Raw genomic sequence first — 22,673 nt, 5'->3', positions numbered from 1 at the left:
GGATCTGGAAACTGCCAAATTGTCTCCAGCTTATTTGGGTCAGGTAGCTATCCTCTTTTGTAATTATGAAGCCCAAGAATTTTATCTGGTATTTACCAAATTCTGATGTATCCAAATTTGCTGATATCCCTGCTTCCTCAAATGCCTGCAAGACTCCCTCAAATGTCTCTAAATGCTCTTCGCATGTCTTACTTGTAATGAGTATGTCATCCACATAATCAATAACTTTCTTAAGTAATTCTTCACCCAAAATGATGTCCAGTGCTCTAATGAATTCCGAGGCCAACACGTTAAGTCCAACTGGCAGTACTCTAATATGACAACTTCTGCCAGCATACATGAAGGCAGTATACTGAAGTGACTCAGGGGCCAGAGGTATTTGCCAGTAGCTGGCGATCAGGTAATTGCTACTAAGTATCTTTGCACCGCAAAATCTTTGAATTAATTCTTCTGTCGTTTCTGGCTTGTTCTGCTCTGATTCAATAATTTTATTTACCATACATGCATCCAAAACTATCCTCACCCTCCCATCTTTCTTGTCTTCCACAATTAATTGACTATTATATTGTCTCTTGGTTCTCTCAATAACCCAAAATCAACAATTCTTTCTATTTCCTCTTCCACTGCTTGACTTTTAGCCTGAGTGATGGAGTATTGTTTAACCTAGAAAGGCTTGCGTTCCTTAATTTTCAATTTGCATTCTACCCGTTTCATGATTCCTGGCTGCTGAGAGAAGACTTTGCTGTGCTTATGTAAGATCTCTGCTAACCTCTTCCAAATCTTTTCATCCAAATGTGTCATATCTTCTAGTTTCTTGCCTACAGCATCTTCACTAGGTTGATCTGCTGAGGCGAATCTCTTGTAGAATATCAATACTTCCTCATAATCTGGTTGTTCTTCTGTAGGCCCTTCCTCACAACACAATTTCCCCTGTTGGAAGTCTTCTTCCTCTTCTGACTTCATACTTTCTACCAAGGTTAATTCTCTCCTATCTCCCTCACGGCCTTTTACACTCACTGTGCCTTTATTGAAATTCATGATAGCTTCTACATCGTTCTGCCAATCAATTCCGAAAATAAATGCCATGTTAATAACTAGTATCACCAAAAAATGTTCCTTTGTATACTTCTCCCTCTACTTCAAATCCAATCAGTGCATGTTCCTTAATGGGCTTATTTTTGGCATCTACAGCATTTACAATTCGGACACCATTTACAGAAAAACTAGGTAAGCTGGTATTGATTATTCAGTATCTGTTCATACAGCTTTCGAGATATAGCACATGCTTCACTCCCAGTGTCAACTAGGGCATCAATACCTAATCCATACATCTTTATCCTGCCTACAGGTAATCTTGGCTCTTTGGAACTCTGTTCCTTTTCCTCGTGTGCTGGTGAAAACACAAAAAACAAAAAAAAACTGCATACATAGACACACTACTGCACAGCCAGAAAATTCCAAAATGGAAGGAAAAATTGCTATACAATTCTAATAGCGTTACATACTGTAATTAAAGTTCCTTATATGCTCTGAAGATAGTGTAATACAAATTGTTATTGCGCCAGCAGGTTGTCTTCACCCACCACACGACGCTAATACTAGCTGCGGAATTCGATGTTTGTTGCGTGCTGTGTTTACTGGTAGCTGGTCGCCTCCGCTGCTGTCGGTGCCGTTGGATCTTTCCATGCACCTACTGTTGGCCAAAGCGTCGCTGTTTTTGGCTGCCCGGCGTGATGAGTGCAGATGTTGTCATCGAAGTTTTGATGATCGGTGACCAGATGACGATTCAGACATGATACTTTGTAGTTCCGCCACACGACGTCATCTTCGGCGGCGTGTTGGTCGCTGCTCGGTGTAGCTTGTCTATGGCGTAGAAACTCTTACACGGCTGTAACTGGTGCTATGTCGAATTACTTCCTGACTGACTTTCTTTAACACGGCTGCTGGGCTAGTCTTCGTGACATCACTCAACAATAGCATTAGTCGCTCGCATTATTGCCTACGTATCAGTTTATGGGTCCACATCAATTTTCACTATTTTAAAACGGTTTAAAGCCGGTTTCGTGCTTAAAGTCACAGTACAGCAATTCTCTCATACGCTTGTAATGAATATGCGACCCGTTCCGTCGCGATAATGTCTACCTGTGTCTCTCATTAATACTCACTTTACACTGTTTTTCACGCGAATTTCTATGCTTGTATTCCACAATACAGTTTAATAATACTGTCCTTGTAGTCCAATACTGCCAATCATTTTTAATTATGCGGTGTTATAACGTTCTACTATCCTGCAATTTTTGGCCTGAAGTTTCTTAGACAGATTTTCACAATGAAAACTATTATAAAGTACTGTTTATCGAAGATTGTTTTTCACGCAGTTTTTCAATCTTCATGCATACATAAACAAATGTGAAGTTTTCGTAACCATTTCAACTTTTCTTTATAGTCTTAACACTGTCAATATCCTCTGGCGATAAGCACACTTAAAACATTTATTGTTATTCTCCTCCTCTTAAAGTTTGTCTTCAAATTGCACAATGTCCTTTCGTGGAATGACACAATGAAACACTCCCTTATTAATCTACCATTGTTGACTAGTCGATTATAGCCTAGCAGTTTAGAATATCTCGACTGTGTGCAAATGATAAAGGCTGATTGGTTAATATTTACAAGGGAGTGGTTTCATATCATATCCAACAAAGCTAATTAGGATGTCAGGTAGCAATAATCGGTACATACTGGGTGTTAATGTTCTTTATCCTTTGTTTAAACAACAGGAATGAGGCAGTTACTCCCATTGTATAACAAGATAATAACAGTGAACTCATCACAGGTCACCTATTAATGTCGTCACATGCCAATATTGTTCATATAACACTGAATACACAATCCTCAGTGCAATCCAAATTGTGGGTGCCCAGCGTGGTTATCGCATAATCACGATGCACAAATGAACACTTAAACACATCAACAAATCACTCGATTAATGCCATTTCCGTATTTGCTGGAGGTTAGGTCCATGGCTTTGGGTGACACACAGCCGTTAAACAATTATAAGCGCGGTAGGCCGTCCTGCCGAAATCCGCCCTTCTCACTTAGCAGCCAATAACTTACTTGCTCGGAGTCTCAACACTGACTACTTTCTGGTGCACTCGGCCTTCGACTATCGATATAATCTACTGCGACTTGTGTGAAGTAAAGATATACTGTTCTCAATATGTAAAAGGTTTTTGACACCTTACAAGAGGCACCTACGCCCTGCACAAACGATGTCTTGTGACTCTCTGACATCATGGAACTTCTTGTGAATGGAGCATTCTGATTAGTGTTTACTGAATGCTGTCACTATGGGAACACTATCCGCCATTTTCTGCTGACACACAAATTTTGAGACTTTCAAATCACTTTTGTACAGATCGAAAAAAAATGTACAGCACTCACACTGCACTGACAGTTAAACCCTGAGAAAGATCATGAAATATGGAAACTACCACCAAAGGTACTTCCTCAATTTCACTGCTCTGCTATTGTCGAGGAAAGATTGAATTTTTCAGCATGGAACCGATATCCAGCCGAGCTACATCACCACCTAGCAAATCGATGAAGTAAACATAATTCGTATCCTGCACCATAAAAAAATCATCACTTCTGTATCTTGCAAATAGCTATCGATTACCAGGCTGCTGTGCATATACCGTGAAGACAGAAATATCCTAAGACATAAGCTCATGCGCCATATACCGGGTGATCAAAAAGTCAGTATAAATTTGAAAACGTAATAAACCACGGAATAATGTAGATAGAGAGGTAAAAATTGACTCACATGCTTGGAATGACATGGGGTTTTATTAGAATAAAAGAAAAAACAAAGTTCACAAAATGTCCGATAGATGGCGCTGGACAGCAAAACGTAAGTAACAGCTACCGTGACGGGTGAGAGGTACGCCGATGTTACATAATCGCATCATCCCCAGCCTGCCTGATAAATACCTGCTGGAACGTAACGATGGTTATGCAGGATGGCGCTCCACCCCACATTGCTAGACGTGTGAAAGATCTCTTGCGCGCGTCGTTTGGTGATGATCGTGTGTTCAGCCGCCACTTTCGTTATGCTTGGCCTCCCAGGTCCCCAGACCTTAGTCCGTGCGATTGTTGGCTTTGGGGTTACCTGAAGTCGCAAGTGTATCGTGATCTACCGACATCTCTAGGGATGCTGAAAGACAACATCCGACGCCAATGCCTCACCATAACTCCGGGAATGCTTTACAGTGCTGTTCACAACATTATTCCTTGACTACAGCTATTGTTGAGGAATGATAATGGACATATTGAGCATTTCCTGTAAAGAACATCATCTTTGCTTTGTCTTACTTTGTTATGCTAATTATTGCTATTCTCGTCAGATGAAGCGCCATCTGTCGGACATTTTTTGAACTTTTGTATTTTTTGGTTCTAATAAAACCCCATTTCATTCCAAGCATGTGTGTCAATTTGTACGTCTCTATGTACATTATTCCGTGATTTATTCAGTTTTCAAATTTATACTGACTTTTTGATCACCAGGTGTTTTCCTCAGTCACTTTGTTATCCACTGTGGTCAATGGTCACAACTCAACTGGCCACCATACACACACGTCCAATACACGAACTGAGCGACCTCTGTGGACATCACTCACTCTCCGAACTGGTGTGCAAAGCAGGGCTGGCTCTCCTTGGCACAGCATTACTGTTTCTGGCCCTGACCTGTTTGCTTGCTGTAATGCTTTCTACATGCTTTCTAAAGGCATATCCAGACTTTGGGATTAAAAGAACATATGTATTTTCATATGCTTTGCCAGAATATCATATCATTTACGCGATAGTTCTCGATTCAAGCATATAACAGTGTGTTACCGATCGCTTTCACAGAATAATTCCAAAGATAAAAAGTGGAAATTATATCTCTAGAAACCTAAAACTTAAGCGATGTGCAGCGACGTGGAACAAGCTGCAAATCACTGAGTAACTAGAAACTTATCTTGTCTGCAAAGATCTTTACGTGAAAACTCGAAAATATGTGTGAAATCTTATAGGACTTAACTGCTAAGGTCATCAGTCCCTAAGCTTACACACTACTTAACCTAAATTACCCTAAGGGCAAACACACACACCCATGCCCGAGAGAGGATTCGAACCTTCGCCGGGACCAGCCGCACAGTCCATGGCTGCAGCGCCATAGACCGCTCGGCTAATCCCGTGCGGCCTCGAAAATAGAGGAAACTGGTAGTTCCACCAGCATTTTTTAACGACGATTGATGTCAATGATATAATAGATTCCAAATCATCCTTCTACTTTACAAAGTCAACTAAAGTGTTTCTCATGCCCAGGGAACCAGCAAATGTCTCTTCTATCTGTCTTTCTCCATCTAGATGCACACGACACACACCACAATTGATGATCTTTCAACCAAAAAAATTATAATAATAATAAATATTTAGAAGCAGCCAACTGCACAATTTAAAAGGGAGGGAATAATTGTCCACCGCAGACACACACCCATACTGAACCTTCTCAAATTTCCATGGAGAACACACGCAATACAAAGGCTCCCCAAGATATACTGAGTATTAGTTCGCTGTTCATCCACCTAGAGGGTGAGACGGTTAAATGGCTCAAATGGCTCTGAGCACTATGGGACTCAACTGCTGTGATCATTAGTCCCCTAGAACTTAGAACTACTTAAACCTAACTAACCTAAGGACATTACACACATCCATGCCCGAGGCAGGATTCGAACCTGCGACCGTAGCAGTCGCGCGGTTCCGGACTGAGCGCCTAGAACCGCGAGACCACCGCGGCCGGCAGTGACACGGTTAGGTCAGCTAAATTCCTGCACCCCAGTCGGCTTCTCTAGTCCAGATGGCTCGAGCCACAAGCCGGAAACGTCAATCATTCCACTGACATGACACTGCCGCCGCGTGCCTCACATTCCAGGTAGTATTGTTCTAGGGAGCCAGCAACATAATTTTATCACTGTACCTACAATTAAATATTATGATTGCAGCCTCACTCTGACAATATTCAACAATGACTATGGGTCTGGAAATATGAAAATTTATATCCATCTTACTGCTAGACATAATTTTTTCACATGCAGAAAAATCTTTCATTCCCCGTATGGCTATCGCAATAATCCGCATCAAATCCATACCTTCCTACAACAGGGCAAAACCATTTTCTTTGCACATGTCGGAACACTGGTCACAACACACATACTTTATAAGCCTGTTGATCACAGCGAATCTTTCACACATCCCCTAATAAATGCAATACTTCGCCAATAACTGAACGCTGGTGACACCAAAGAATATTGAGCAAAAGCCCGCAATGGATGGACATGACTCATTTGTTTTTCTTGGTAGTGGCACCAGTGTGTCTTAGTAAGAGAGAGATAGTCGTCTTACAAGCCACTAGATGTTAAAAACACGATCGCAAAAGCTATGTTACTGTCACCCTGCTTAAAAAGCGGTCTTGTTTCTACTCCCGCACACAAGTATCACAACGATCTCTATGCTAAAATCTGTACAAGTTTTATAAAAGAAGATATGGTATTGCTTCCGAATGCAGTGGTTTTCCACACCAATACCGAGACATTGAATGTAGATGGTCATTGCGGGGTGTGTGTTAACAGGCTGAAAGTGTGGCAGCACATCGCCAGGGATGTAAGCTGGTAACAAAATCAGCGAATTTAGAAAGTGATTCGGCTAAGGAACGCGGTATGAAGCCAGTATTTGCAACTCCACTAGATATTACACCAGTATTTGTAACGCAATATGTGTCGATGTCATGTCAAGGGTTCTGCGATGTATCCACTAGCTTAAAGGTGAGGGGAGATTATGGTTGATTGAGAATGATCACATATATTAGATGGTGTGCTACGTGACAAATCACTTTAAAAAGATGCAACGCGAGATTGAGCTCGTAAGAAATGTACTCTGGCTTTTCAGATCTATAGTGTTACGCTTTTCGATAGAAATGCTCTATGCTATTTGGAATCAAGTCTTTCCATTCAGCCACACACATGCATTGCATCCTATGGAGACGTCTTCTAATGATTACAGTCACTGGTGAATCATGTTTGAGGCACTCTCATATCTCTAAATGTATCACCTTTTTCGAACTTATCTCCCACAGTGAAACTTCGACGTGGTTTTAGACAGGCCCTCTGCATCTTGTAACTGTTCCTCACACTCTGCCCCGTCCTCCCTGCAGCTTTCTGCACGTGATCGTCCTAATCTAACTCCGAACTGAGCAGAAGTCGGAGAGCGCTATGTCTACCAACTTCTGCAACCCGTGGAGAAACAGGGTGACCTGATCACTGGTAGGAAAATGGGAACATGCTGTCATAGCTCCGCCAATCGCGTTCGATGTGTAAGGGCAACACCAAATGAAGCTTTCCCCTGCAACACGAAGTAGCAGAAAAAGATAGTATGGGAACTGGAAGAAGCATGATGAGCTCGCTACTGCATTGCAATGTGTTTTCAGACTACATACAAGTACCACAGTCCGAAGGAGATCAGTGTCCTTCAGGGTGCATTCATGGCTGTCACACATATTTTCTCTCTATCGTCGTTATTTTGTAACACCCAACAGAGAAAAACAACCTACAAATTATAAAAGCTCCACAAACTGTACCCGGTAGAGAACTCGACAAGATATTATGCACCCCTATCTTCTGACTGCAATATACAACTACATAATGGACCATATGTTTGATATTGTGCAGGACTGATTAGGTGTTTTAAACCCTGCCTGACGAACAGCATGTACATCATTAGATGCAGGGAGTGTGTAGGTACGTGGTGAAAGACCCCCAGGAAATTGTAAAGTTGAAATTTATTAAAAAATTAAACAGCGAAGACGAATTAATCAAAGACCGACTATAGTTATGACATTAATTATGAATGCGCAAGAAGGCGTTGACAAATAACCATAAAACATCGTTCACTTTTCCGTACATAATTTTGTTTCACTCTCTCGTTTGTAGAGGTTTGATTGAGCTGTACTGCTCGGAGTATGACGGGCTACGAGTGTTTTGTATCATATGTGTGGTTGAGTAAGAGAAGACTTAATAACATTATTTAGTATTTTTATTAAAGTGAAATAAAACCAAGTTAAGAGGAATTCCTTCATATTTTACATCATCTTGAGAGGCACTGGTGTTCCCTGAAGTCAGCTGCCTGCATCTACAATTTAAATGGAGGAAAAGAAGTCCACGGTCATATTTCCGTAAAATTAACAGAAGGTGAAGCTTTCAGAAGATGGGAAATGTAATTAAAATATATATAGTGATGGGCACAGAAAAAGATAAAACGCAAGGTAAAATAAATAAACAGTAGCTCGATTTCGTACACGCAGAACATATCATAGAAATGCAATTGTACTGATATTCTCTTTTCAATGAAAGTGAACAGACAATTAACATTCACATTGCCTTCATTCTTGCCTTTAATTATTTTTTTTATAATTATAATACAACTGGCTACCTAATTGCCACGACTTGAGGACACCGGTTGTAAGTAGGGTTTTTTAACTATTGTTATAGTAATAAATTTCCATGACATTGTTATTACTCATAAAAACTAATTGTTTGTATTTTCTGCTTGTATGAATCACAATGGGGAGCAAGTATTGCAAAAAGGCAAAAATTGAGGGGAAATTTTGGAAAGAAATAAGAGTTGGTCCCAGGTTATGTAAAATATTCCATATTAAGCTGTTTTGTTCGGCACAACAAAGGTAGGACGGCTACGCAAGTTGCTTGCATGGTTACGCTTGGTAGCACCTCATTTGACGTACAGGGTGTTTCAAAAATGACCGGTATATTTGAAACGGCAATAAAAACTAAACGAGCAGCAATAGAAATACACCGTTTGTTGCAATATGCTTCGGACAACAGTACATTTTTAGGCGGGCAAACTTTCGAATTTACAGTAGTTACAATTTTCAACAACAGATGGCGCTGCAAGTGATGTGAAAGATATAGAAGACAACGCAGTCTGTGTGTGCGCCATTCTGTACGTCGTCTTTCTGCTATAAGCGTGTGCTCTTCACAATGTGCAAGCGTGCTGTGGACAACACTGTTTATTCCTTAGAACAGAGGATTTTTCTGGTGTTGGAATTCCACCGCCTAGAACACAGTGTTGTTGCAACAAGACTAAGTTTTCAACGGAGGTTTAATGTAACCAAAGGACCGAAAAGCGATACAATAAAGGATCTGTTTGAAAAATTTCAACGGACTGGGAACATAACGGATGAACGTGCTGGAAAGGTAGGGCGACCGCGTACGACAACCACAGAGGGCAACGCGCTGCTAGTGCAGCAGGTGATCCAACAGCGGTACAACGCACGGCCGACGTCTTTAATTTCCTGAATGAATATTTCGATGATTGTGTGATTGCTTTGGGCTATCCGAAAGATACAGGAGGCGGCGTGGATTGGCCTCCCTATTCGCCAGACATGAACCCCTGTGACTTCTTTCTGTGGGAACACTAGAAAGACCAGGTGTACCGCCAGAATCCAGAATCAATTGAACAGCTGAAGCAGTACATCTCATCTGCATGTGAAGCCATTCCGCCAGACACGTTGTCAAAGGTTTCAGGCAATTTCATTCAGAGACTACGCCATATTATTGCTACGCATGGTGGATATGTGGAAAATATCGTACTATAGAGTTTCCCAGACCGCAGCGCCATCTGTTGTTGAAAATAGTAACTACTGTAATTCCGAAAGTTTGTCCGCCTGAAAATGTACTGTTGTCCCAAGCATATTGCAACAAACGGTGTATTTCTATCGCTGCTCGTTTAGTTATTATTGCCGTTTCAAATATACCGGTCAATTTTGAAACACCCTGTATATAGGAACCTTTTCCTCATCATCCCCTTCCTTGAATTTTGGTGTGAAAAATTTACAGGAATTTTTCAGTGTGATACGTGTTGTCAGTAAAACATAAGAAATCGCAACACAACAGTTTGCGTGTCATAGTAGACGTAAAACAGGCTTTGGCATCGCCTAAATTACAGTTATCAAGTGTAATAATCAGCATACCAAATTTTTATTTTTGCATATTCATACAACATGGCAGAAAAATATATGTCCATTGTTGATATCAATAGCGAAATCGCAATCAGCCAAGACGGCGTAGAAGTGCGCGATCTGACAATTGAAGTTCAGGTGCCATGCATGTCTACTGCAGGAAGTTTAAGTAGGTCAGAGATGAATGTCGCAGGTGTGACAAATGACGACATTCCACAACAGAATAACTTTCCAGACACAATGTTTACAATTGACGAAACAATGTCACACATCTCCCAGAGTAATAGACCACTCAGGAATGAAACACTGGAGAGCAATGCAAATTTGAATCTTGATAACACGTTACGAACACCACTTGTTCATAATACAAACATTAACTTGGAAAGTACAGCTGACAGCAACCACAGTAGTACAACTGACGCGCTGCTATGGCAGTTATTATCCAACATAAACACAAAATTAGGTAATATTAACGCCAATTTCAGTGATAGGAAATTGGGGGTCTTGCCCACTCGTATCGGATAGGGTGCCTAAGGAGTGTAGCGTTCACAATGTTCAGGCAAGTCTGTCACACTGTTTGTGGATCACTACTAACTATTCTCGTAGCTGTGCTAATACACCGCAAATACTTTCCACTAATGTCCGCATACTGAGCCGATCTGAGCAGACGAGGCTGGCAGGAGTGGCGCTTATATGCACTTTGGCTTGAGGGAGTTCCTATCGTGGCGTGCTCCTATTCCGCACACCATTGGCAGACATCGTTTAACTGCCTTCTCTGGTCTTGCGTTCTTCGTCTTCATTCCCGTGCTTGTGGTTACGCCAGAACAGAAACAAGATACGAACACGGTAGAACAGCAACAAAACTCTGTTACACAAGATCTAAATACAACGAAACAAGAACAAAAACAAGTATTCAAGTATTTGCAAGACACGCTCTCACCGAAGTTCAATGACGTAGCCAAAAATTTTCACACTGAAATCGACGAAAAACTGAATGGCATGAAAAAACAAGTAAAGCATAAAGTACTTTCTGAAGTTAACAGTAACAATACGGAGTTAAAAACAGAAGGTAGTTTTTTGATGACCATTATGATTTAGTAGAGCAATAGATAAAGAAAATCGCAGATGCGAACACAAACATTGAATCCAAACAGAACCAGTTGTGTTCGACAGTAAAAAAGGTAACCACTGTCGTTAACAAGCTAAGAAAAGACTATGAAGGCGTACCTCTAGCTGTAGAAGAGCTTACTTTAAGCGTAGCAACATTAGAAGTTGACTCAGCAAGTGCTAAGAAGGAGAGAGAGAATATCAATGAAAATTTAAGCTATATCATCGGTCAAGCTGAAGCAGGTATGTTAGATAAGAGTATATCACTGCAGAGAAGTTAGTAACCGACTGTAAGTTATACACAGATGTAGTAGGAAAAGCTATTCAGAAAAAATAAAATGAAATAGTGAACAAGGTAAACATTAGCCTACAAGCCGCAGAAGGTAGGATCCGCAGACTTTTAGAAGAAAATATTACCGGATCTCGAAATATGCACGTAAATAATACACAGGGTACGGCGAACAAACACAACCTGTCGGTATTTATCCACAAATTGTCACGAGTCCTTCAGCAGGTACCAGTGACAGTTGTAGACTACAAAATGTAAACATACCCACAACTCCAACACCTGAGCAATTACCAACCAGAGTTACAGGTAACTACAATAACAACATAAATACGTCAGAAAAATGGCACGTGTCTACCAACTATTTTTGCAGACGAAAGTTTGCTGAGACATCGACAGTTCCCAACATTCACTATCAAATGTAAAAGAATGAACCCAGTAGTTTCTAGTGCTTTTCGTCATGTATTTCCACGCAACTGGACGGAGGCACAGAAAATCAGATTTGTCGTGGGGTATACACGAGGTGACTTGGCCGAACGTTGCAGCACTTATGTACAATTTGAATGAGCTTTCCTCGACAGATACTGGTCTGCGGCAGTTCAAGAAAGACTCAGACACGAGGTTTTCAGCACCTCACCGTGGTCTAAGTGGATACTTTGAAAAATGCCTGATCAAGACGCGGTGCTGGACGAACCCAATATCACAGGTAGACGTATTAAAAATTTTGAAGTCATTTACCATCGCTCATTAGAGAAAAATTAGTCACAATGCCTGAGCACGACTCTGAATACTTTCTGTCATTGCTTGTTTCTATCGACTTAATCTATGGGGAAAGACCTGTACCGAACAGAACAACAGAAAATCAGGCACAACAACAACACACTAAACCAGTCAGTGAAACGTGATCTAAACACACGGCAGCAAAGTTACATACCCAGAGGTGAGTTAAGCCACACTAAACCGTCGGTAAACCCCAACTGGTCCTAGTTAAGCCCCAGGCTATTGGCCGGCCGAAGTGGCCGAGCGGTTCTAGGCGCTACAGTCTGGAACCGCGCGACCGCTACAGTCGCAGGTTCGAATCCTGCCTCGGGCATGGATGTGTGTGGTGTCCTTAGGTTAGTTAGGTTTAAGTAGTTCTAAGTTCTAGGGGACTGATGACCTCGGAAGTTAAGTCCCATAGTGGTCAGAGCCATTTGAACCCAGGCTATTGACCTCTCAGGGAGTGGGGGCAAAGCAAAACTACAAACATGTTTCGTAAGATTTGAGAAACAAAGTGACATCAAGGATGATCTGTATCAGCATGAGTCAGATACAACGAATAATATCCAGGAAGAACAAGTCCACAGTTAATTTTAGTTACAGGTTCAACTACCAACCTAATGTCAAACGCATTTTTCTATGAACTGAAGAAGAGAGTCAAATTTCCTGTCCAAAATTGCAAGGTGCAAACTGCTACAGCCAGTAAAAATAAATTGGTAAAACGTAAAGCACTTGTTCCATTACAAATTGAACATTTTACAGTGAAGAGCAATTTTCTTATTATTGACAAACTTACAGTTAATTGTCTTATTGGCAAGGACACATTTAGAACATGCAAAACACAGACTGATATAGGTAATGGTAAATGCCACTTTTATGTAAAGGATCAGATTTTTTCCATTGATTTAGTCAACACACCTGATAAAAGCAACAAAAACTATCCCGAGTCAAATGTAATAGTACAGTATTCCTTCCAACTGTATCTTTCACAAACAAATTTTATACTGAACAAGAAGCAAACACTGATATTAGTTCCAAAATGGTAGAGCAGAAACTAAGTGAATCACAGATACTAGATGATATCCAATGACAAGAACTTTCTAACTTGTTATTTAAGTATGCAAACGTTTCAGAAAGGAGCCACGAATAATCAAAGATAATCAAAGACTATAAATACGAATTTGAAGTCTATCCACATGAAAAATTTTGTGTAACCTCATATCGTATTCCATGGGTAAAACGAGAGGCAGTAAAGAAAGAGATCAATCATATGATTAAATGGGGAATTATACAACCTTCGTTTTCACCCTATTATAGTGCGTTTTGTTTCATAGGAAACATGAAAAATCTTTTCAATGGTGTGTGTGTATCCTGAAGATTATATCGACGAATTTATGACACGATGTATGGGGACATTATGGAGTAGGTAAATGTACTGAAAAAATTGCAGAACTTCATTATTTTCAAAATTTGAAAAGATAGGTCCTACAGGTATTATGAAAGTGTGCAATATGTCAAAAATCAAAACAGTCCAATGGGTCAAAATATACTGAGCTGCACCTAATACTCGCAAAAAAACCCTCTAGATATAGTATCCCTGGACATAGCTGGTCCATATCCAAAAAGTGAAGGAGATGTAAGATACGTAGTGGCACTACATGATATTTTCCCGAAACATATCAAAATGTATGCCATTGAAAATGCAACAGCCACAAATATCAGAAAAAGAATTAAAGAAGACTATTTGAGAAGAATAGGTAAACCAAAGGCACCACTATGCTTCATATTTCGTTGGGCAAAAGTGGAAACAATTTATATCCTCACAGGGCATAAGACATGTATTAGTAAGCTTTTTTGACCCGGAAGCAAGTCCTGTCGAACGAGTCTTTGTAGAATTTAACTGGTTTATTAGGACATACACCCCCACAAACACACCCGATGGTTAGAATACTTAAATCACTTCATGCAAGTTGTCAATAACGTTCCACATTCATCAAACAGGTTTCACACCTAACGAATTGATGTTCCAGACAAAAAAAAACTAATGAGTGGGAGTCGCCCATACCAAAAGCATTCATTACAGAAATGACAGAATCAAACAAGCCATAATTACACCCGAAAACAGTTCCCAGTATAGAACGAAAATTTATAATAAGACACTGAAACGTGTTACAGAGTTTCTGGAAGGGCAACGAGTCCTCTTAGGGATGCATCCTAAATCGACAAAATCTGGCAAACTGAATAAGAAGTGGCAATTACATTATTCAGGACCATATATAATTTCTATAATACTTTACCCTGGAACGTAGAGATTAGTCTACGAGAAAACAGTAAGACAAGTGTCTCCACCCTCACAAAGATATAAAAGCATTTATACAATGATGAAGCAAGGTAGCATTTTTCTTTATATCACAAGATAATTGTGCATACTGTACATAACTCTAAGTGTATTTTTTCTGGAGTGTATTTTAGGATAAAGTAATGTGTAGTAGTATACGAAATTCTTTTGACTTGTACACATAAGCATAAAACTGACAGGAATGAAAAGTAATACACCACTTCACGAAAATCGAAAGTATAAACAGAATTAGCTTATGGCTCAGCTGTGCACGCTCAGAAATGGTACTGACGTCAGTAGTGGGAGAGAAGGCACTGACATGTGCGTATGTGCAACAGACTGGATCGAAGGCACAACCAAACAGGAATGCGATAGGTGCATATACATAACTTAAATACAAAGTAAAACGGTAATATAAAACAATTACATCTATTAAGAACTAAGGAACCTATTGATATATGTATAGAGAGATTTAATTACATACTAAGCTATATACAACATATTTACAAACAAAAGGAAGTATTATGAAAAATATACGAGACGTGTAAGCTAAGAAAAAACGATAAAATACCGTAGGAAATGTCAGTTCATCCTCTTTGCAGGGTAAATGATCATAAAGGATAACAGAATAAACGGATGTCTGTGGATTTAAACACAGTATGGAAATATCTGCGGACGGATGTAATGACCAAATGCATCTGTGGTCACTGAGCTACACAGTGCCATCAGTTTTAAGTTTTTTTTCTTATTTTAGCGGCTAGTACATCATCACGGCGCAGAAGAAGAGAATTATGTCGAGAGTAGCAGGTACCAAATGAAGAAATGGGCTGCCCCTCAAGTAAACAATTTAGTTATAAGGATGTTTATACAAAGGTCATCTGGCAAATGAAAAATGAAAATATGCATCGTCGCAGTATAGCTCCATGACATTTACCAGTACCTATGCGCTGCAAAGTACACATAAACATTTAAGCATGTGATTTTACAAAAACTAATTGATTTTTACTGTGTCACATGAAAGCATTCCATGTATTTGAGAAAGATCAGTCTACAATGGTTGAAACTCGTTCATAATTAACACTAAGCTGCACGTGAATCGAAGTACACAGCACTAGCGCATGAAGAAACAACATGGTAATACATGAATGATTAGTCGGTACACATCATTTCCATGAAATAAGAGTTCCTTGGCAAATAGTCCATAACTGTACGAGTAGCATTTCCTCCTAAATCATTGAACCAGTAGATGAGTATTTCCCTTCTTCCCTCCCAAACAAAGGAGGTGGCGCCAAACGTAGTTAGGCTAGTAATGTTTGAATGTTTTCCTTACTCCGCTACCTTAGGAAGTAATGAGCTCACATGAGTGACAAAAGCATGTCTATCAAATGAAATATAAATGTATCATATGCATGTATTGTACCATAATAATGTGTTACGTAATTAATTTGTATATGTAGTGTGAACAAAGATAAGTTGAAAGAAACAAACAAACTGTAGTAACAGAAACTAGCTAAAGAAAAATTTATGACGGTTTAAAACTTTAAAAATGTACGTTGGTACTATAAGCGATGGATAGAATGTCAGCCATAGATACACGCTATCATGTTATATATTGTTGTAAAGCAATACTTGTATGAATTTTCATTGAAAACCAAACTCTGTGTAAAGGAGTGAACTTTAAAGACGAGCAATTTATACAGTGTTTTGGACGGCAATATGAGCCTTTCAACAAAGTGGACAGTGAAGTGTGATGACATTAACATACGTGTGCAACAAAGTTATTTCTCAGAATTCTGTCTCACAACGACTGCTACATTAATAAGTGAACTATAGCTGTTAGAGCCAGTACTTACCTCGTTGACAGATGCCGTTGGCCAGGGTTCTATCCGCTGAAAATGCGAGTACGGTGGGTAATAATGACGCCCGGGCCATAAGAATGGAGATCTTCTGCGACAGTGTCGAATTTTGAACAACAAGCACACACACACTGCACCCGGAATGAAGACAAACGCCACGAAAATCCTTTAATATGCTATACTCAGGTGAAAGTGTGACACTCAATGTGAAATTAATCCTAAGAAACGAGTGCACGCACGTGCGACGGTAGCAGCTAGCATGTTGACCGTTAGCGGCTCGTGCTTAGCCGCCAAACGCGTTAGTGCACAGGCGGAAAACCCGACAACGAAGACGAAGCAAACTGAACATTATTGTCAGTGCGCTAAACTATCATATCATGTATATAATCTTTTAATTTCTTGTAGAACTCTAACATACATGGCATATGCTGACATCCATTCCATTGCATAAAAGAGAAGCCGACAAATAAAGAGCATCGACCCCATTCGGCAAATGTAAACGTAAGTTAAGTACTTACAAAAACACTGTACATCTCTACACCATGTCAACGAACAGTGTGAGGGCTGTTCTGTAGGTACATGTTAAAAGACCCCACCCCCCGATATGGTAAAGTTGAAATTTATTAAAAAATGAAATACCGATAATGATCTGATCAAAGACTAAATATAAACGTAAGCAAAGACCTTAGATATGAATGCACAAAAAAGAGTTGCCAAATGACCATGAAACATCATTCACTTTGCCGTACATAATTTTGTTTCACTCTCTCGTATGTAGAGGTTTGGTCAAGATGCACTGCTCAGAGTACGATGGTCTACGAGTGTTTTGTATCGTATGTGTGTCTGAATAAGAGAAGACTTAATAACAGTATTAAGTATTTTTATTAACGTGAAATAGAACCAAGTTAAGAAGAATTTCTTCATATTTTATATCATCTTCAGAGTCACTGTTGTTGCCTGAAGACAACTTCCTGCGTGTACAATTTAAATAGAGGAAAATAAGTCTGCGGTCATTTTTTGTAAGATTAACAGAAGGAGAAGCGTTCAGAAGACGCGAAATGTAATTAAAACATATATAGTTACGGGCGCAGAAAATGAAACGACGCAAGATAAAATGAATGAACAATAGCACAATTTCGTACACACAGAACATTTCATAATAATGCAATTGTACTAATATTCTGTTTTCATTGCAAGCGAAAGGACAATTAACAATCACATTGCCTTCATTCTTTCCTTTAATTACTTGTTTTTAATTATAATACAAGGGCTGTTCTGGAAGTGAAACATAGACGATAAATAGTTTGGACAAGAAGAGAATAGAAGCTTTCGAAATGTGGTGCTACAGAAGAATGCTGAAGATTAGATGGGTAGATCACGTAACTAATGAGGAAGTATTGAATAGGATTGGGGAGAAGAGAAGTTTGTGGCACAACTTGAGCAGAAGAAGGGATTGGTTGGTAGGACATGTTCTGAGGCATCACGGGATCACCAATTTAGTATTGGAGGGCAGCATGGAGGGTAAAAATAGTAGAGGGAGACCAAGAGATGAATACACTAAGCAGATTCAGAAGGATGTAGGTTGCAGTAGGTACTGGGAGATGAAGAACCTTGCACAGGATAGAGTAGCATGGAGAGCTGCATCAAACCAGTCTCAGGACTGAAGACCACAACAACAACAACAACAAGGGCTGTTCCACCTAATGTGCATAACCTCTCTTAGAACTTTTGCTCTGCGTCATTCATATTCGTTTTCGAATTGCACTGTTTCTCTACTGGTAATGGGCTTGATGTTTCCACACTTCGTCGATGATGATGATAATAATAATAATAATAATAATAATAATAATAATAATAATAACAGTAATGCATGGGCATACTTACCAAGCAGCATGTGCTTATCAGACTCCATGCTGGGTCAGTGATTGCATGGTGGTCATATATACGAATGGTAATCGAGTTTGGAAATTATTTGCAAAGCACATTGCTAGCCCTTCTGGTGACATAAGGCAGTAACAAGATGTAATAGACCTGAATGTGGGAAGAATAATGGTCGATACTAATCGATGGGACCGTCGGGGGAGGGTACACAGCAGAACAGGTTTAGAATCTAGTATATGGTACGAAATAATTTGCGTCCACGACGTGCAAACGTTTCTTTAAATGCTGCCCAATGGAAACGATTGTACTTCCATTTCTGTGTTCGTACTATGTAGGTGCAAATGTTTTGTAGAAGACCCACAGTAATCGCTGTATGACGGTTGAGACGCCAGATACCATAGACTACATTTAGCAAATAAAAACAAAATCGCCTCAACCCAGATTCGACCCTTGACCACCTACATGGTAAACCAAAACACTATCCATTTCACCAACTGCACAGTACTATTCCCGTCCCTTTCAGATCCTCTGGCTGCAGTTATGCACATTAAATTATAGTGTCTCTTACTTGGAACAGAAATATTTTTCCCCACTGGGAACCTCATGTACTCATTTGTGGATCTTGAATCCCTTTATCATGCACAAGTGCTCAGAATTGAAGCGCTTCACTATAAAAATATCAGTTAGTCAGTGTAATGGTACACAGCAATTTGTAACTGCCAGTATGTATGGGAGTAGTTGGTTAGTTATATTCCACTGTATAAATCAATATTATTATTATTGTTATATTGAATTGTAACTATTGAATGACCAGTTTAAGTATCACAGAAGTGAATATTTCAAAATTAGTTGCTTTAATACATAAAAAGAAGGTAAGTGTACAAAAAATTTGTTCAGAACAGGTATATATTTTTGTATAAGTCTTGTATCTAAACTCATTAAAAATGAGTTAAGGGCTCTATAGCAAAAATGAAAAAATTTCTTACTCCAGGAAAAAATTCAGTTCTGAAAGGGCTGTGTGCTGACAGAGGTAGTTAGAGTAATGTGATTACATTGTTGCCAAATTGTCTGTCTTTAACGTCCATTTACTGTCAGAAAAATGCACAGGACGAAATTTTGTGACAGATATTGCTAGTATGTGAGGAATAGCCCCGTGAAGTGGGCGAATTTTTCTTCGTCATGTATGCTTTACATACTGAAAACTCACAGTGACCTTGATAACTACAAAACTTATATGTCCCGAATATGATGTTCCCGAGCAGCCATAACACCTTGTAGCATCTACAATGCCAAAACCGATACTCCTTAACCACTAAGACACTGTTACATGGATGAAAGGTCGGGCTGATGAAGTATTCCGAACAATCAGAATTTAGATGGGGATGTTACAAAATCATAGAACAAACAGATGATTTTATGATGGCAGTTGAAGACTACTGGACTGACAGGGGAAGATGTAAATAAAAGAGAAAAGTGGGCTGAATTCATTTTTGTAAATTAAGCTGGGCTGCAAAGCTAGGTTTCCTATACGTTTGAAGATGACTGCTTACAATCTGTATGTGTTACCAGTTTTGACTTATGGCAGCGAGGCATGTATTGTCTGTACGTAAACTGTTCACTAACTGATGTTCAGTGAGAGAATAGTGGAGAAAAATTCATGATGACCATTAATAGAAGAAACAAGACGACGAGCAAATAATCAGAAAACACAGTGAAAAGGAAAACGTAGCTATGATTTGAATGCAAATACAATGGAGTGGCAGGCGAATCATGTATGCAAGCAATAAAGGGAATTCATGGACCAAAGGAATCAGAAACCAAATGCACGTGTATAAGTGGAAACTGTGACGTAGCGATGGGTTTGGAAGAGTATTCAGTGGATGTCAGATGGCTGATGATGGGTAGCAGTTAGTTCAAGTTACTCACACAGGTCAAATGCTTTGAGATGAAACAAGAAATTTTATTTTATATAGAGTTGCGGAGTTCCTTATTAGCAGTTTGTTGGTTTTCACAACGAAATGGAATCATACGTTTAATCGCCTGTGGTTTATAGCCAATGTTTGTGTGTACCTCAGAAGCGCAAAGGAATTTGATAGTATGTGGGATTGTTACTTCAATATATAGCGTGAAATGCTCTGATGCGCGTTATCACGAATAGACTAGCATTATTCTTTGCAGTAATGCCGACGTCTAAGACTCCTCTGAATAAATATTTTGTCCATGAGTGTATGTGCTGAGTAATTAGGTTTCAGTTTGTACAGATATGTACCGCACTTCTCCTACATCGTGCATGTAATTATTTCACAGTGTTGCAGTGCTAGCTGAGTGTTCTTTATACAGAAGGTTGTTACTGGTCCTGTAACAACTAAAACTCACCTGCAGTCACTCGTGAGAGGATTGTAGGCGCGGCCGGCAGGGCACTCCATTCGCTGCGAGTAGTAGCCCACAGCAGGGCAGAAGTGGAAGACGCTACAGTCGTACGGGTCTGGGAAGTACCCGAGGCCGTTGCAGAGGATGCTGCCAGTTGTGTCGGCGCCGCAGGCCGTGGGGCCAGTCACGCACGTCCCCTGCTCGGCACTGCACCTGGTGGTGCCCTGACTGCACGTCTCCAGCACCACCTCCTGGAAGCCTCCCTGGCCGTTTGACACGCACAGGATCACCTATAACCAGAAAAAGGCGAAAAAGTCGTTTTAGCTAAGGAATGCTTTCTTCACCACATTGAATCTACTGGCATCAGACATTCCTCTATTAGCGGTCTGGAGTGATATGACCATTATGGAGTGATGGGAAGCCATTCTTTCAGCCTGTCAGGATAGTATGTGTGATGATTGTTCTTTCGGATATGTGTTAAAGAGCAGACACTATTTTGATCCTGCAGCCAATATAAATCAAGACATCCTTTTGATCTTACAGACACTATTAATTAAAACACAAAGGAATTAAAGAAATTAGCTGGCAGTGGGTACCACATCCACCTAGTAAGCAGTATTCTAATACCTGTCTGACAGAAAATTTTCATCTTACTTCATTGATACAGGTCAATGCCCACTGGTAGATAATACTTTTAATTCCTTTGAGTCTTGATTCGTAGTGGCTGCAGGATCAAAATAGTGTCTGTTCTTTCAGACGTGTCTGAAATAGCAGTGTGATCCATGTCAGTTGTTGTTCAATCGATGTGCATTACTGAGAAATCTAACTCAAGTACTTGATTTCCTTTGTATCATAAATATTATGGAAGTTATTAATGATTTCGTATATTTCAATTATAAAAATAATCTAGGTGCCGTATCTCCTCACATATGTTGATTACAGTTCATACCTGCATGCTAGCAGCGTCGTGTCAATCTCCTCTTTACTTTTACATACCGTCCCTCACCATGGCTATTACAATTCACAGTGTGAGTGCAGAAACGCGAACAATATAAAAGAACACATTGCTGCTCGTTACCAAACCATATTCAAATACAGTATGTTGTGCCATATGATAACACATGCTGAGTCCATATAATTGTTCCAACTGCAACAATTCAGTCACTGACTATGAAGCTTGGCCCAAATTAAATTTGTCAGTCTCCATGCATATTCCATAAGACATTACGGATATGTTCTCTTAAGTTCACAACGTCCATGTTTGTTTCTCTATCATATATTCTCTCTGTTCACTCCTTATATACTAATACAATTTTATTTATCTTACGCCTTTGTGTCCCTTAACCATTCTAGTAAGCTACTCAGTAGGTATCTGATGTATTGATAACTCATAGGGATGAAAAGGTGTATGTTTCAAGAAAAAGCAGAGCACACAAACTGTTAGTAGAAAAATGGCAACGCTAATTGTGCTAATGCTTACAGTCGTCATGTTATATTATTGTTTTTCTCTACAATGCTGAATATGCTGTAACATTTCTTCTGCAAAAATTAGTCCCCTCTGTAATGCTATCGGTTCACCCACTGAGTGTAATAGGCCTGGGTCCTAGGTGTTGTTTAGTAACGTTAGATTTTGTGCTGGTAAAACTTCTAACGGTTTTTCCAGTCGGTGCCATGTGGGTTGTGATAATTTGATCATGTTCATACCAGTGATGGTGGCTGGAAGAGGAATTCTGCTCTTGCTATGTCACAAGTTGTACAATTTATCAATACGCCACCGTTTTCTAATTCTAATTTGCTCATAGTTTGGGGTTTTTTGTTTTTGTAACAGTTCATGAAGACAGCTTCTGGTGACTGAATAAATCGATTGTGCTCCTGCTCTCTGGAAATAAGGTCATGGGACCAGCCTTCCTCTCCAGCGTTCTGCTACTTCTGTTGTCCATAATAACAACTATACCTGTCTGTGTGCTAGTCTGTATCACTCTTACTGGACAAACTGTAATGCTT

General features: G+C 39.7%; 1 protein-coding gene across 2 annotated transcripts in view; it reads right to left on the bottom strand.

Moving 5' to 3' along the window:
- LOC126278478 (mucin-5AC-like) overlaps positions 1–22,673 on the bottom strand; it is a 92,241-nt gene that overhangs the window by 28,627 nt on the left and 40,941 nt on the right. For both annotated transcript variants that reach the window (XM_049978626.1, XM_049978625.1), the window contains exon 3: positions 20,676–20,959. In XM_049978626.1, coding sequence (XP_049834583.1) covers positions 20,676–20,959 — 284 coding nt within the window. The remainder of the gene's footprint in view (positions 1–20,675; positions 20,960–22,673) is intronic.

Source organism: Schistocerca gregaria, chromosome 6 (assembly GCF_023897955.1).
Source record: "Schistocerca gregaria isolate iqSchGreg1 chromosome 6, iqSchGreg1.2, whole genome shotgun sequence".
Lineage (NCBI taxonomy): Eukaryota > Metazoa > Arthropoda > Insecta > Orthoptera > Acrididae > Schistocerca > Schistocerca gregaria.
Note: the sequence above shows the minus strand (reverse complement) of the source record. Positions and strands in the feature narration are given on the sequence as shown.